Source organism: Erpetoichthys calabaricus, chromosome 7 (genome assembly GCF_900747795.2).
Source record: "Erpetoichthys calabaricus chromosome 7, fErpCal1.3, whole genome shotgun sequence".
Lineage (NCBI taxonomy): Eukaryota > Metazoa > Chordata > Cladistia > Polypteriformes > Polypteridae > Erpetoichthys > Erpetoichthys calabaricus.
In genome coordinates this window covers 108,965,761-108,982,698 of record NC_041400.2, presented here as the reverse complement: position 1 = coordinate 108,982,698, position 16,938 = coordinate 108,965,761, and the positions used below count along the sequence as shown (strand labels likewise).

The 16,938-nt window shown below is 37.0% G+C and overlaps 1 protein-coding gene across 1 annotated transcript in view; it reads right to left on the bottom strand.

Annotated features, from left to right (window-relative positions):
• The window catches only part of LOC114654618 (protein-lysine 6-oxidase), a 32,070-nt gene extending 20,714 nt beyond the window's left edge, over window positions 1–11,356 (bottom strand). Inside the window, exons 1-2 of the mRNA XM_028805253.2 lie at window positions 10,196–11,356; window positions 9,681–9,789 (exon numbers count right to left, since the gene is read on the bottom strand). Coding sequence (XP_028661086.1) covers window positions 9,681–9,789; window positions 10,196–10,850 — 764 coding nt within the window. The 5' untranslated portion in view covers window positions 10,851–11,356. The remainder of the gene's footprint in view (window positions 1–9,680; window positions 9,790–10,195) is intronic.
• Between the last annotated feature and the right edge of the window lie 5,582 nt (window positions 11,357–16,938).

The window sequence follows — 16,938 nt, the reverse complement described above, 5'->3', positions numbered from 1 at the left end:
ACATTCTTTGTTGCCTTTTATACCATATTTGGAGTACTTAGTATTAATATGTTGTTCTGTAGGTACTGCACCCTGGTGACATCAAGGCAGAGAAGTAATTGTGTTCTTTTTAATAACCACAGAATACAATCCTAACTTTCTGTTTACTTGTCTAAATCCCTTTACAAACTGATTGAGGGTAATAGAAGACTTAGCTAGGAACACAAACAATAGCTGCTGTTTAAGAAATTTACTGTATATTTCTGAGATTGGCAAATGTCTGAATATAAACAGATTATTCACACTAACCTGAAGTAAATTTCAACTGTCAGGAGGTAAATTCTGAAATACCTCAATATTCTTCTAAAACATCTAAATGCATAACTCCGTTTCACAAGAATGAATGCACCATCTTGGTCAAATTTACTTCCATGAGAACTGGAGGCAAAGTATTATGTTACACAGGCAAACCAGCCAACCTATGATTTGCTCTTAACATATAAGCCATAAAAAATTTCTAAACAAGCAGTGTTACCCGAAAGCCTAAAATTACTTAACAAAATATTTGCTTCCGTTTATTTTTCTCTTGTCAGAGGATTTCCAAAGATTCAGGGAAACTACATACATCCATTATTATCACCAGCTTACGCCAATTCACGGTCATAAGTGTCAGACCCAATCTTCGCAGCATCAAAAATCAGCCCTAGATGGTAGTCCAATGAACAATACACTGAACAACACACTCACACAAACAGACATGCACATATGGCTCCCATGTTTAGATATACCAATCAACTTCACGAACATGTGTTTGCAATACAGAGATAAATACTGTGAAAAATATATAGGTCAAACATACACATTTTTTAAAAGGACACACTATACATTGATACCAGTATATTTACATAGAAGCAGAAGCATTCTTTATAAATTCAGTAGGAAGAGCTATAACATCTGTTCTAGAAAGTGGCTTTTGATAGTTTGTTTCTGAAAATTAAACTGCAGATGTATACATTAAGAACCATAACTGAAAATGGTATAAACTTTGCAGAGGGCTACAATTGTACAGTCAATATGTCGCATAGTGTTCTAACCCTGCCCACATTGACCTCATTAAGGCAGGAGATAATCAATTTTATAATATTTTTAAACCGACTTTAACCATTTAGGTGTCAAGTGAGGGCTGGAGAATATCACTACAGCTTTGGGTGTAAGACAGAGACCAACCTAGATAGGGCATAAGTCTGGTCCACTATTGCACATACATATTCCCACTCGCAAGAGACCAATTTGCTTTCACCATAACAAATAAAAAGCACACTGTTGGGATGTGGGAGGAAAACTGGATTATCAGAAAACCCATGCTGACATGGAGAAAATGTGGAAATTCCTCACAAACAGCAAATGGGAGTTGGATTCAAATGCAGGGTACTTGAATTATGATGTAATAGCGCTAATCTTTGCTAATAATTAATCTTTTTAATATATTTTTTCAATAAGATCAGAAGTTTATTTTAATAATGAACTGAAAAATCAGTTACATAGTGTAATTGGTGGTCCAGCACTGATATTTATTTAGTAGTCCATCCTTTATATCTTGAGCACTGATGTAAACAAAAATGTTATGCCAGCCAAGAATACCATACATAGTACATCAGTATTTATCCATCCATCCATTTTCCAACCCGCTGAATCCGAACACAGGGTCACGGGGGTCTGCTGGAGCCTCATATTGTTCTCAGTTCAGAAAAGTAAATTCACCACATTATTATTAATGGCTTTGCTTTTTGCTTTTTGTTCTTGTTGTGGGATCTGTGCTTAAAGTGAAAGCACTCTATGCAATCTGAAACTTTATTTATTTCTCCATCTTTAAATTATTTTTATCTTTCATTTACACATTCTCCATTTAATTTCATTCATTCAATAATTCCCAAAAGCATACAATCATTTTGATAGCTTTTCTCTGGCTACTGTCTTAAATGTTCTTCCCATGGGATTTTCTCTGTATACTCCCAATTTTCCAGCACTGCTGTCTCACAGTTCCAGAAGCCTGGATTGAAATACCAGCTTGATCACTGCATGCAATGCTGGCACTCAGTGCTGTGGTCAAAGCTTTAAGGTTGTAGACTACTCATTATAGTTTAGGAACTGCTGCTTTAATTTAAGGTCATATTATGAGTTTGTGTGGGAGGCACAGAGGAAAAATAGTTAGCACTGCTAACTCATGAACCCAATGTCCCAGACTATAGTTCTGTACCTAGCTAATGTCTGTGTAGATTTTTCATGTTCTCTCCATGTTTATATGAGTTTTCCTCAAGGTATTTTCTTTCTCCTCCCACATCCCAAACTCTTGCAGATTACATTAACTGGCAAGTCTTATCTGGCTCTCTGTAAATTCAAATCTGGGCCTTGTGATGGAATGGTGCCGGGTATTGGATTAGTTCCTGATTTTGTCCGATAAGCAATGGACCCCAGCAGTACAAAATGGGATTAAAGGAATACTCCACTCAGTTTTTTTATATGTTACTTATCTGATGCAGTTTGTAATGATAGCCAAGAAAAAATGTTAATCTCATGCTTTCATGTATAATGGAAATAATACATTTTCTGATAAACTGTATTAGGGGTCAATAGTAACCAATGTTGAACAACAGTAAACAATATCAAAAAGTTAATGAAAAAAATTCCCCTTACTTGTGTGTCATAATTCATGTGAAGTTATCCAGTTATACACTTCCAATATCCCAAGCACATTTATTTTTATTAAAAGATTGTAACCATTTCTGGAAAAACCTCTCATGAATGAAAATGGTACTCACTATGACATGCTTTAGTATTTTATCTGAAGACCCATCTCCCAGCCTCATTCACTGGTCATGTGTCCAGCTCAGTAACAGGTTATTCATTGGCTAACATTGTGTTTCCCTTGTTATGCACAAAAATCATTGAAGGAGAGACATGTAAATTTAAAGATTGAAAGGTAAAGAACAGCAAATGGAAACATCATGAGGAAGAAATGATGCCTCAGACCTATGTATATCTAAAATGGTTCAACAAACAAAAGGTCAATTCATCCATGTATTTTCACAGAGTACTGCTAAATTGTGAATTTCCCATTGGGATTAATAAAGTATCTATCTATCTATCTATCTATCTATCTATCTATCTATCTATCTATCTATCTATCTATCTATCTATCTATCTATCTATCTATCTATCTATCTATCTATCTATCTATCTATCTATCTATCTATCTATCTATCTATCTATCTATCTATCTATCTATCTAAATAATCTCAAGATTCTCCAGCTATGGCTCACTGATGTGAGTATAAATTTAACAATGGAAGGCAAATCTACAATTCAAATGCTCGTTCGTGTCTCAGCATGTTCGATTGTCATTCACAGAAGCATTTTCATCAGGGAGTTTATTTAACATTATTTTTGAAAAAATACATGTGTTTGGGACAATGTGAGCATATGACTGGATGATCTCCTATTATATCAGAAACTGCCGCATCCATTCTGAATGAAAATATGAAATTACACATTTTACTCAGCCATCACTACAACCTACATGGGGAAAGCAACATATAAAAATATATAATATTTGGGTGGACAATTCTTTTCATCGGGTTTAAGAATGCTATTTAATTATTCTTGTATTCCTTCTTTTCTAAACTAAAATTACAATTTTATTCTATAGACTAAAAATCTGGTATGTTCTTATTACTTCAATAGATGATGTTCATAGGCCAATCTTTACATTATTTTTGCTGTAAGCCTAAAAGGTGGAGATGTTGCTCCCCAAGAAACCCTAATGCAACATTGTTCTAGCTTTTCTCAAGGTATTATGCACAGCATGTGAGTTTTAGCCATTTACCCACTAGATTGGTCAACACAGTTCAGCCTATTTGTTTTATATTATGTCACTAATATGGCTGGAATGGCAACAACTAAGAAAGTTTAATTAAATAACCAAACCTATATTAAAGGTATCAGCAATGATTTAGAAATCATTTTTTGTATAGTTTCAGTTTTCATGGAAACATTTGGTAACAAAAAACAAACAGTAATAAACCTTCTTAATGTACAGCAAAATGTTAGTAAGAACTAATTTCATCTCTGATAACTGTAGTAGTTAGCACCGCTGCTTCATGGATCCAGTATCCTGGATTCAGATTCCACACCTGATCATCATCTGTTGGGCATTGTTTGTCCACCAGCCAATAAAAGAAATTGTTTGATGTTTGAGCTAGAATTGCAAAGACCATAAACGTCTTAAGCTTAAGCTTAACATCTCCAAGTTCAATATCTTGTACTCAGTTTCTGCTTTTCCATCCACTGGTCTTTCTCTAAGGATTTTCCTTTACAATGTCACTCTGTTGCCAAAGAATACTAGTGCATAATCTGGGTGTGATCTTGAATGATTCCTTTTCCTGCATTTTTTACAGACCATGTCCTTATCAATCACCAGGAAAGGAGCAGTTGTTCAGAGGCGTACATAACAAAAAAAAAAGACCAGAAGATTGAAAGAGTGAACTGGCAATGGGAGACATTTACTCAACATTCAGGCAGGCATCAAAAAAACAAAAGAAGCAGTGAGAGTCAAAACAAAAAGGCAGAGTCGGAGTAGAGTGAAACATGGGTTGTTGCACTAGCTCATTTAATTGCTGCTATCTAAACTAAAAATTGTTGAAGTTTTTAAAGAGAATCTGATGCTTGGAGGCCTGGTGCAGTGTGCTGCTCTCTTAAATTGGCAGGATGTGATGACAAAATACATGATATGACCTCTGTGTTATGTGACCAGCAATGGCCACAGTAACCATAAGCAATATGCCCACAACCATGCAAAGGCTATCACAAAATGGCCACCCATACAAAAAAAAAAACATAAAATGGCCATGCTAGAATAATCATTAAAAAGACAAACCACCACAAAAACAAATAAAAAGTCAAAAAAATGAAACAGACTCCATCCAAAGATGTTAAAACCCAAAATTCTTAGACTCCTTTTGTTCTTTCTTTACCATCTTTACAACATTTGACCTCTCCTCATTACCTATGTTATTCAACTCATTGCTCAGGCTTTTTGTTCTCTATCTGCGATTCTAATGCAATTCTTTCCCAGTATGTCTTCCAGAAGCTCTATGTGACCTTTCCAAGTCAATCGAAATACAGCTACTTGACTGAAATATTCTGCTCCACTGTTCATCCATACAGTCCCTCTGCTTTGCTCTCTCCACTGGCTTCCAGTTGTGTCTATGACTCAGTTCAAAACCTTTGTCTTGATCTTCAGGTTGTTACAGGGCTCTTCTTCCAATACTTCGAGTCTTTGTTCTCTACATATTGACATGAAGTCTCTGTTCTGCTTTGCCTGCCTGTTAACTGCCCCTGCTCTCATCAGACATGCTAAAAACAGAGAGTGTATTCAGTATTATCTCCCAAACTGTGGAAGGTAGCCCATTACCACCCAGGTGTCCCAATCTACAGCTTTTCACGTACCTTTTTAGAACAAACACCTTGACAGAGCATCTTGGGACTGCTTAGGCTTTCTAACCCTCTGCTTTACTCCTATAGACCTATAGTTGTATTCACTCTATCAGCTGCCAATAAAGTTTGGTTTTGTTAATACTATTTGATTGTACTTTTGCTGTGACATCAGTGTTGTGGTAACTGTTGTATGTATTATATGTTTTCTTTTTCAGTGGGGGAAATGTGAAAGAAATATTCTGTTGTCTTTGTCATGAATAGCAGCAAAGCGAGGAAACATTTGTAGCACAGTGAAAATCTGTGTCTTTGGTGCAGTCTGTCTAGCATTATCCTCCCTCATCAGCAGCAGTCTTGTTATTGTGCTTATCTGTGTGGAAATATGATTATAGTGCTAAGAGAATGTGAACATGTTTGTCTCTACATTCAGCATTCCTTTGCATTAACCAATCGGGAATCCCAACTTTTTTCAAAGATACTATACAGGGTCTAAATTCATCTTTATTCTTCTTCTGCCTCTGTTCAAATGAGACATCATAAATGTATCACACTATCACACTTTGCCTATTTTTTGTTACACCGTATCATAGATAAAATGCATAGGCATGTAAACAACAAATACTTCAAATTACTATCATCTTTACCTCACTTGAAAATTTTGTTTTCATTTCATGGTGCACCTTGTAATCTTGAGAGTGGTACAGTAATGATAATTACTTTTCTTCACTTTCCTCAAAGCTACAGTATATGGCACTCTATTTCAAAACTGCCTGTAACTGTACATTTTTCTCATTAAACATAATCAGCGCTCTTTCTGCTTAAAACAACTCCTGTGTTTAATACCTGGCGGCCCATTGTATAAAGGAGCATCCTAAACTGATAAAACCATCAAAAAACACCTTCACATTCTTTCTGTCTTAATACTGTCTTAAATCACTGTTTATGGCATGAAAACACTTTCATTGCAAATAAGGTCTGGAAACACCTATAACCAATGGTAAAAGGAGAAATAGGCCTGTCCCCAGCCACGCCTCCCAACCAAATAGTCTGTCCCCAAAGTATCATGCATTATCTGGTCAGACTGGTAGTTGCTTTACTCCTAAGAGAAGAAAACACAGCTAGCCTCATTTTGACTTATCTAAAATCAGAGGGAACATTACTTTTAAAAAATGATTTAGTTACATTATTCTTTGTTTACAAAAAAAAAAATTTAAGTAATAAAGGGATTTTACTTCAAGAAAACAAGTATTGTGTTTCATCACTCGTTACTTAAAAAATAATCTATGTACCACAATTTACTTTTAACATGTTACCCATAAAACTGTCTCTACTTGATCTAATCCAATAATCTGTCAAAGGCTTGCTCTTGGATTATTATTTGCATAAATTCTGATAAGATCAAAGAGTCACATATGCCAAAAATTTAATCTTAGATGAATATAAAATAACTGAAACCAAACCAAAATTTCAATTTTCTTTACATTCTATGTTAAAAATCAATGATAATTTTGATTAATCTCCAGTAAGTAATATTACATTTCAGCCTGCTTTGTTCAATATAAAGTTTTAGAGAGCGGGAGAGGGGCCTAGAGCCTATCCTAGTAGCAAACTTAGATGGGCCACCAGACCATCACAAATTCTACCCATGTATACACACATAATGGGCCAAAGTAAAGACGCTTACATGGCTTTGGAATGAAAACAGAAGTAACTATAAAAAAACTGTCACAGACAAAGGAAGAATATGCGAACTTCAGATATTAAAGACTAGACATAGGTCTAGTTCTCTGAGGAAGCCATACTGATCTGTGTACCACTGCAGATTATGACAAATGTGCTCTGAGATTTTTCAGGTAAATAAGACAGGTGTTTTGAGGCAAGGTAGTTATACCTGATCATGGCAAAAGAGGGTGGTGACTTGTTACATGGTGACTAGCACATGCAAATAAGAATTTCACTGTACTCTCTACATGTGACAATAAAAACCCTATAAACATATAAAATGTGTAACCCCTCAAAACAACAGCAGTTTAGAAAATTCACAACCTATCGATCTGTACATTTTCAGACCTGTTTATCCCAGTCACAACATTTTTGGAAGCTGAACCCAAAACTGTGGTTAATGGACATGGGAAAAAAGCATCTTGGATGATTGAACATGACTTTGGAATATAAGGATATCCTCTAGACTGAGGAATTATACATGAACTCTTCACATAGAAGGCATACCACGCCAGAACTGAATCTGTGGCCCAAGTTATAAGTGGACACCGGCCTGACTGCACTTTATCATAGCAACAAATTTTTTGGTTGAAAAAACACTGCTTCTGTGCATTACATAAAAGAAAAAAAAAATTACAAAATTTTGGAAAAATGTTTATATCTTATTAAATAAATAATTTCAAAAAAGAATGCCACAAAACAATCACTACAGAATAGCACCACCAATGCTAGCCACATTCGACTTCTCCCAAAACCCACTTTATCTAGATAGCAAAAATTTAGTCTAAAATACAAGACTATAATAGCTAAGAGAAATAATCTATGTGAATAAATTCTCCCTTTCCATTGTCACTACAGATTTTTTTTAAACGTGAATTGATGCTTAGTTTGAATTTTTGCAACCCTAACATTTTGGTGATATATTTAATATCAGTGTGTGGTTTGGCTCTTCTCAGCATTTGCCTTGGCAGGAAATCAGCAAAATGGCCATATGTGAAAGGCCAAGTCTAAAGTAGTCTTAGCCCTAAATCATGAAGAGTTGAAAATCAATGCATTAAATGTCTGTTCTGGGACACATACAATAACATTTCCATACGTTGAAGTAGAGTGACTTTTTTAATTGTTGAAGTTGATAACCTAGGTAATTATGGTTGGAACAACTAACACCTCTGCTGTTATATCATCATCATCATTGTGCTAACTGCTTTTGTTCCTGATGCCAAATATCCCAGATAGGTAATCTACTAAAGCTTTGATAAGTAATTTTGACAGGATGTTCTACTATAACAGCTTCAAACAAACTTCATATTTAAATGAGGAAATCTAGAGAATACTTCACATCTCTTTTACATCTGTTGCAACTGCAAAGAACATGCATGGCTCTTACAATATCCTTACAGATAAACAAGACTGTCACATATGCTAAAATTGACCAGGTATTGCCAGCTGCAAGTGTGAGCAAAAGATTTGGGTTTCAATCTCATGTGTGGAAAAATTCTTAAATTACATATACCCTGTATTATTGCATATATGACTATTATTGAGGGTTGCATACATACTAGTCTAGTATTTTGTGCTGCTCCTTGGACTAATGTGCCCAGATCACTGTCTGTGAGCACATTCTCACCAGGCATTTTGAATTTATTCTATTTGGCTAAATTTAGATTTTAATCCAATCTACTATGAGTTAGTGTGCTTGTATGCATGCATGAGTGTGTTCTACAGTGGACTGAAATCAAGTCCAGAGTGTGTCCTTACCTTGTACATCATCTAGGGTAAGCTCCAGCTGCATGTGACCCCTTCCTGGAAAAGCTGGTTCAGAAAATGGACATATGCATATTCCATTAATATTTCAAGCACAATGAAATATGCTGCAAATTCAGTTTGCCAAGTTTTCTATTGAAAGCGTAAAAATTTTTCCTTACTGTATTTAAATGCATAAGGATTTTTTCCTCTTCTTGAGTTCAGCTAAGAGTTTAGTAAATAAGTGTAAAAACAGAACAGATGAGTAATAAAAGTTTTAATGAGCAATGAACATGTACATTATGGCAAAATACAGCAGTACTGTGCTTTTACAAGTTTGAACAACAGAGGGTGATTGAGAGACTTTAAAGCTCAACAAAGTTCACCTTTTATGAGTTTCCATCATAAGGAAAATACACTTAATAGATTTCAGAGATGGTAAAGATGACTTGTACATCTGCAAATGAAAAAAAGTTAAATGGCAAAAAAAAAAAGAATTCTGCTTCTTGAGCTGGAAGGAAAGGGAAGGATCATATTTAATTCTTAAGATAAAACAAAGAGAGACGTCTGACCAGATGGACAAAACCAGACTTTTAAGCACAGTGCAGTTTTTTTTTGTGTGTGTAACGTCCAGTAAAGATGACTGAATCATTCCCAGTACTAATGTGCCTATTTTGTAACTTAACCATGAAAGCTGAAAAAAGCAAAGTGGAATGCATGATGCAATCAGAGAAAAAAGGATGTACCTTGCCAAGCAGTTTTCCTCTGCAGCACATCTAAGATTATACATCGCCATTCTCTGAACATATGTGGAGGCTTGTATATAGTACGGGTCTGGCACCAGATCTGGAAGACCTATGCGATATGACAATATTTAAAAAAATATTACCACTTCAGCCCAAATGAAAAACATAGTAAAAGTGATACAATGTGTTTAATGTAATGGAAAGCATCTGAATAACTAAAAAGGCAACCTTGTGAACAATGTAATTTTTATTAAAACTGTCTACTATATGGCTAAAAGAAAGAAAGCATTAAACATTATTACTTGATTGGCTAATAAGTAAGAAACGTTAACCTTTTTAATTACTCCAATGATTTCCTTTCTGTAATCCTGCAAGAACTTGCTTTTTGCTTACAAGTACACTTTTTAAAACTCCTTACACTCTTCAACAAGGTGATGACTTAAAATTGGACTGCTATTTTTTTCTGAATTCTTATCCGGTTAGATTTAATGAAAAAGTACGTGAAAGTGACTCACCGTGTTGGAAATACCTGGTGCCATAACCGGGCCGCTGCCGGGCGCTTTGGCGAGGTCTTTCGTACGTGTCATAGTAGTTGTAATAAGGGTTGTCATCCGTATACTTATAGGGGTTATAGGGATCATCCCCGGCCATCTGGTCCACCGGCCTCAGATTGCTTAGCTGGGGTGACTGGTCCCCAGGTTGGTTTTCTGTGGGGGCGCCGTCTTGCCGACTCGATGGGCCCGCTGTGGGGTTCCCTACACCCCCCTGCTGGCTGCTGACCGTCCGTCTTGCTTGACCGTTGGCCCCGCCGTAACCGGGCTGAAACCAGTAGGTGGACTGAGGATTCGATCTGTTGGACGGTCGAGGCTGCGATGCCGCGCTGCTGCCGTTGCTGTTGGTCAGTAAAATAACGGGGTGAGAAGGCGGCTGGTTGGAGCTCTGCTCTCGCCTCCTTGGTGGCTGGTATTGAGCTCCGTGGCTCAGCAAACTGAAGACCCTGCCGTTGTTCTCCCATTGGATTTTTTGTCTATAAAGACCCGCAGGAGGTTGGTTCCCTTGTCTGGAGAGATGCTGCGGCTGTGACTGGCAATCAGCATTTGAGAAAAAGCAGGTCATATAGTAGAACAGAACGGAGAGAGAAACTGACACGTTTGCAAAATCTGGCTTCATCTTTTTATAGTGCTGGGCTCTTTTGGTGTAAAAGGTGTTTTGTTTCTCGCTGTAAGACGTTTACTGCGTACAGTGCATTCCTAAGCTGACGGCGATTCGAATGAAAATTCTATGATAGATAACAGATGACTCCACAAGGGTTTGTACAAAACGGCATGAGTGCGGATCAGGCGGTAAATAAAAAAGTGGAAAACTAAATATCAAAAGGTGGGTGAGAAGAGAGGGAAATAGAGTAAAGAAAAGAAAGAAATCAAGCTAGATTAAATAAAAGCTTGCACGGACGAGAGATGGTGAAGCCGTCTCACATCTTCCTCTTGCTTGGCTGGTGTCTGGAGTGGAAAAAGGCGGAGGATATGAATTCTTAAAGTTCCTGGCGGAGTAGCAAAGTTACACAAGCCCTTCTGGCAGAGGCATGAACCTCTGCTGTTTGTTCACGTAATGGCCTGGAAACGTGAAGTCTGACAGATTCACACATCTATGTGCTTATTTAAGAAAGGACTCCCCTTTCTGGTCTTCGCGAGAAGTAGTGCCTCAAATCATAGTGTGTGTGCAAATAGTGGAGTAAGCGGAGCGACGCCCGGCCAAAGCAGATGCGTGTGCTTTTCGCTGGCCTGGCCTCCATATGGGCTTTAATAAATTGGGGATGTTGGACACGTTTATTTGCACTCTCATACCTAACTTGAAAGTGAACGATGTTTTACTTTATATAGCCCTTTTCCTAGTGAGCCACTGCACAGATTCTTTCGTTTAAGGTGATGAGGTGTGAACTGCTCTGAGTGCATTTTTAAACCCCAACTCCTTAAGTGAGAGCTGCTGCTCATATGTCTGGAATAGAGAAGGTGATCAGAATTCCTTGAACACTGGAAAAATTTTCATACTCCACCGAAAATACACCCTCAACCAGGAAAGTGAGCTCCGTTAAGTACAAACTGTTTTATGGGGGTGCCATATATAGAGTGCAATGTATCAGTAATGTCTAACTCCCATTTCGTTTGATCACGAGCTCATAGGTGAGTATGGTTCAAAAAAGTTTGTAAATGTAATAAAAGTCTTTGCTACCCTTCCATGACCTCCCCCTTGATAGACAATATGTAAACTATAAAGTGTACACAACAATGCTATACTGAGTATAACTGCCACTTCACATTATTGTGTCTTCAGTATGATTTTTTAGCTGTCTCTCTATATTTCTCTTTATTTTCTGTTTTGTTGGACAAAAGTGTCAGATGGTTGGTAGTCTCATGGGACCAGACATGATTTTCAAACAAGAATTCATGTCTGCGGATAACTCCTTAACAAGTACGTAGTGAAAGCGACAAAATCTGATGCTGCAAACACTACGCCCACAGGGCTTTGTTCTAAAACACCCATCCCCAGTTTCTTGAGTTCATGCATTTTAAACCACTGCTAGAGTTTCAGGGAAAGCGCCAAAGAACAAAAATAACAAAAGACTTGACAGAGAGAGAAATAAAAAAAAATAAAATTTGCTGTTATCAATTCAGAAGCTCAGTAGCACAAGGTAAGTGAAGCTTAATAATGCATTTACATGTTGTAATGAGCGCAGAGGAGACAGACACACACACACCTATAGGCCACAGTAGCTACTGGACTCAACACGTTTGCCTCTGTCTGCTATGGTATCTTTCTGTCATTTTAACTACTGCATCACTATAACATCAGTAAATAGAGCTTGGATCAGCATTGTGGTCTATGGATACACATTTTAAAATGCTGTGGCTATTTTGTCATAGCATGTTTGCATTTCCAATTAGATAGTAATGTTAAATTTCTTTAGTTATTCGTTTAGACATTCAGTGAGAAGGTGGATGTTGTGCAACCACATCTCTGCTTCTACTGGTGTTGTTATTCAGATGTGCTGATTTCGGTATTTTGAGTACTGAAATCTGCATCTCCTGTGGCTCTTCAGTATGCAACAGAATGTTTTTTTCCCTTGTAACAAGTCATGTTTATTTTTACAATGTGCAGTGTGCTCTCACACATATGTCTTTTCGATTGCAGACGGTTCAACTTAAACAAAAACTTGCTCTATGTCAGAGCAGGTTAACAAGAACAATGCTGCTCTTTGCAGTTCAAAATCACTGCCCCTACTTTGAGCACCCCTTAATGAAGCGTTGGATTGGTTTAGAAATGTGACACTCAGTGAGCCATCTATTTGTTCCCACCCAGTTTTTTAGCAACATTAACTCATCGTAGTCTCCAGTTGTGTATATTATGCATTGCTTCAGCGAGACAAGAAGACTGATGACTATAAACTCGTCCAGCAAGCTTGTGTGCTTGTGAGAGTGCCCTAAATTTAACTAATGCCCCATCCAGAGCAGGTTCTCCTCAGCACAAGCTTTAGTTATGTACAGTCCAGAACTGTAATTGAAGAAAGTACTATACATTTTTAAAGGATTATAAGTTTGTAGGTTCCTTATCATATCTACAGAGTACAGTGAAATTCTTACATATACCAATCAATATACAACATGTTGTCACTCTGTGGTGCCATGATTAGCGAATTTAACTAACATTACAGTTTCTACACATATTACTGCAGATTGAAGAGTGGGTGGTGATGGATGTTCCCCTTTAGAATTTAATGTGAATTGTATATGGATGTGTTTCGCCCCACTCTTCTCAAATCGAAGAGCGGGGTTCCTCATGGCATTGCGTGTGAATCATACACAGATGCCACAACAAATCGGTGATGTGTTTTTGGGTTGCAGCTGGGAAAATTATGTGCTGTGCATCAAAGATCACTTAAATACCCCCCTTGCATTGACACTGACTAAGTCTACTAGAGATGACTAAATAAAGCTCCCCATCCAAAAAAACTTTGCCACCCTGTGTGACTGCCTAGTTTGCCTAGTTTGGAGTCTTAACGTCTACTTAAATAAGTTCAGGGCCATTGGTCAGAACCTATGCTGTCAGTGTGGTGCATAAACCAGTAACCAGCAGTAGATGAAGCACCATTCCATTATAGGGTACATTCAGATACATTCTCATTTACACTGGATTCATTTAGAGTTTTCCTGTCCTGCACATATTTGGGATGTGGGAAGTAAACCAGCACAACTGTGAAGTGTTCTCTGTCCATTATTAGAAAATACCATACTTAGTGTGATATTCCTAAAGTGACATAACTGACAAAAGAATTGTGAGCATATCCCTAAAAGTAACACTGGCCCAATTAATTGAAATGAGCCTAAGATTAAACCAATCTATGTGCTTTTGAGGATCTGAGAGGAAAATCAGAGTAAATGATAGAACACCCACATAAGCATGAGGAGAACTCCATGTAAATGTAATACTGGCAAATGGAGGCTGTAGGATGTAAAACCAGGATGACAGATCTATGAGGCAGCAGAAACAATCACTGCTTCATCTGTTATTATTTTCAATACTTCTCTCCTCTTTGCTATCATCCTCTTAAGTTATTTTCCCTATTTCCCTCTCTCCTTTCAAAAATCCAGCCTCTTCTCTATATGCTGTGCTATGCAAAGACTCCTTGAGACTAATTCCTTTAAATTCATTAAGGCAGGGAGATCTTCCTCCCAATTTAACTCTGTCTTGGAAGGCCATTTAAAAAAAAATAACACTTAGAACAATAACATCTAGAAATCCGAATTATCAATAATCCAAGTTTCAAATTGTCCACTGAGTACGTATATTACCCTCCACAGGTGCTTTGCAAAACAAGTGCAAAATTGAATTTACAGTGAAACTCAGTGTTTCACTTCATGCAAAAAAAAAAAAAAAAAAACACAAAACAAATACTGTTTTTTTTCCAGTGAAATTTGCATTATTGACAAAAAAAAAGAGATGTTTTCTGTCTGGAAGTGCTTTCACACATTGCTTCTACGTGCGTCTACCTATAATTTAGCATTTAAATAAAGGTCTTGCGTGAGAACAATTTTCTGTCATATATAGACATTTTGTTGAGCCATCATATGTGTGTTGTGTTTGTACTGGTAAGAGAATGCCCACTTTTCCAATTATGATGATGACCTTGGGAATCCGAAAGGTGCGTTGGAGGTAGAAATAAAATAAGAAATTAACAGGAATCTGTAGGGATCAAGAAACAGGAAAGGACGGTAACTAGGCAATCAGTTTCCCATTTAGTAAATTTTCCTGTGAAAAAATGTGCACAATGGTGCGTTTTGGTAGCATATGCAGCATGTCACGTTAAAAAAAAACAATTTTGCTTGCTCAATGCTGGCTACAAACATTTCCTTTTCGCCTCCTATTTATCTCCTACTGGACCTTTCTTCTGTTCCTTTCAACTTTCTCCACAAGGAAGTTTTTTCTTTGGATGCTTTAGTTGCCAAATTGGCTCTTGCATCTTGCTGGAGAAAGGATGACTCTTTATTTATAAATATTTAGACTTCAGCTATGAGAATCAATGAATCCTCCAAAACAAATATTATGAACTGGTCTTCTGCCATATCTCATATCAGAATGGATGTCCTTACAGCATGATCTAGACTGCAGTCTGGCTCACAGGGGGGTATTGCCTAGTTTCTTTTCATTTTTTCTTCTCCTTTCCTTAGGGGTTTACTACCAGCATAGCTCTTCTTGTATTTTTCTTATACAACAATTTTGTCAAAATGGCATTGTTTGTTGGTAATTATTCTACTTTTCCTTTTAGCACTCATGCCTATTCCTGCGAAAATAGCATAAGGTACGAACCTGACCAGAGGGGGAATACCAGTCCATTTTCAGAGTCTACTCACACATTCACCCACACTCAGTTACAGTGAGGCAATTTGGAACTGCCCGGTGTGTATGAACTAGAGGGGAAAACTGGATGCCCCTGAACAGGAGGAGAACATGAAAACTCCGAACATTTCTCAATTTGAAATCAAATTGGAGTTTATGGACTATAAAGATTGCCATGCAGTCTGCTGTACACATTTTTATAACAACAAAGTCAGACGAAAACCAAGGAAATGTTGCATGTGGCAGCAAAACAAGGTTCATGAGCCAAAAGACCACCACAGAAAAAATAAGCAACATAGGTGGAATCATGTTTCTTTTGAAATGTCATAGAACATACATTTCACAAATGCTTCCTGTTTTTTCATGGTGTGCTACTGTATTTATTTGCCAGCATTCACCACGTTTTAATTATTTCACACTTGGAGACTTACCGGACAGCTCTGGTGGCTAAGTATTACTGGGCTTGTATGTGATCAACCAGTTTCTTCCCATCCTTACTATTGATTACACTTTCATTGTTTTATCTTTTTGGCTTTGAAGTACCTTGTAATTTTTTTCCCTGCTACATACAGCATACATGCTACAAAAAAGAAAGCCTTCGGCTTGCAGTATGAGTTCAAAGAGGGTTCACAGTTAAAGTGTAGACATGGGATGAACTGAATGGCGTGAAATGTAAGCTAAGTAATCTGTCTGAAACCAGAGCCTCTTATACAGGAATGTGCCTGTTAATACTTTGTCAATAGCATCACTGTCTTACTTGCCCCTATAGGTTGCCCTGGGTTTACCCATTACACACGAATGTCCCATTTTACAGATTTGTACACATTGAAAAGAATGACGTTATTGAAATGAAAACTTAAAGAGAACCCCCATCTGTAGGCTGAGGGTGATACTGCTCTAAATATATATTGTCTGTTAGAATTAGTGGGCAGTTTATATCATTATGGCTCTTTAAATGGACAAACCTAAACCCTCTATGTTTTTTTTTCTGATGACATCATTATTTCTTAAAGAGTGAGTTGATTTTTCATGAGATAAAAATAAATTTCATACTTGTGAAACAAAAGGCAAAATCTGAAAAATGTATTTTATCTGGGTTTTTTAGGTTGATAGTTTTTGTTATAATAACCCAAGAACTAAATTGCACTTTACGCGCATTGACAGCTAATTGTAATGATTAGTGAAGGATGGAATAACAAAGATGATATCAGCAGTAATTTTTGCAACATTTTTCCTTGATAATTTGGATGGGGTTAGGGAAAATTAAATGTATAATGTTTAAGATGGTCTGGTTAACAGACATAAAAATTTTTTCTATTCCTTTCCAAATAAGTATCCAAGCATGTTACAAGATTGCCATGATAGA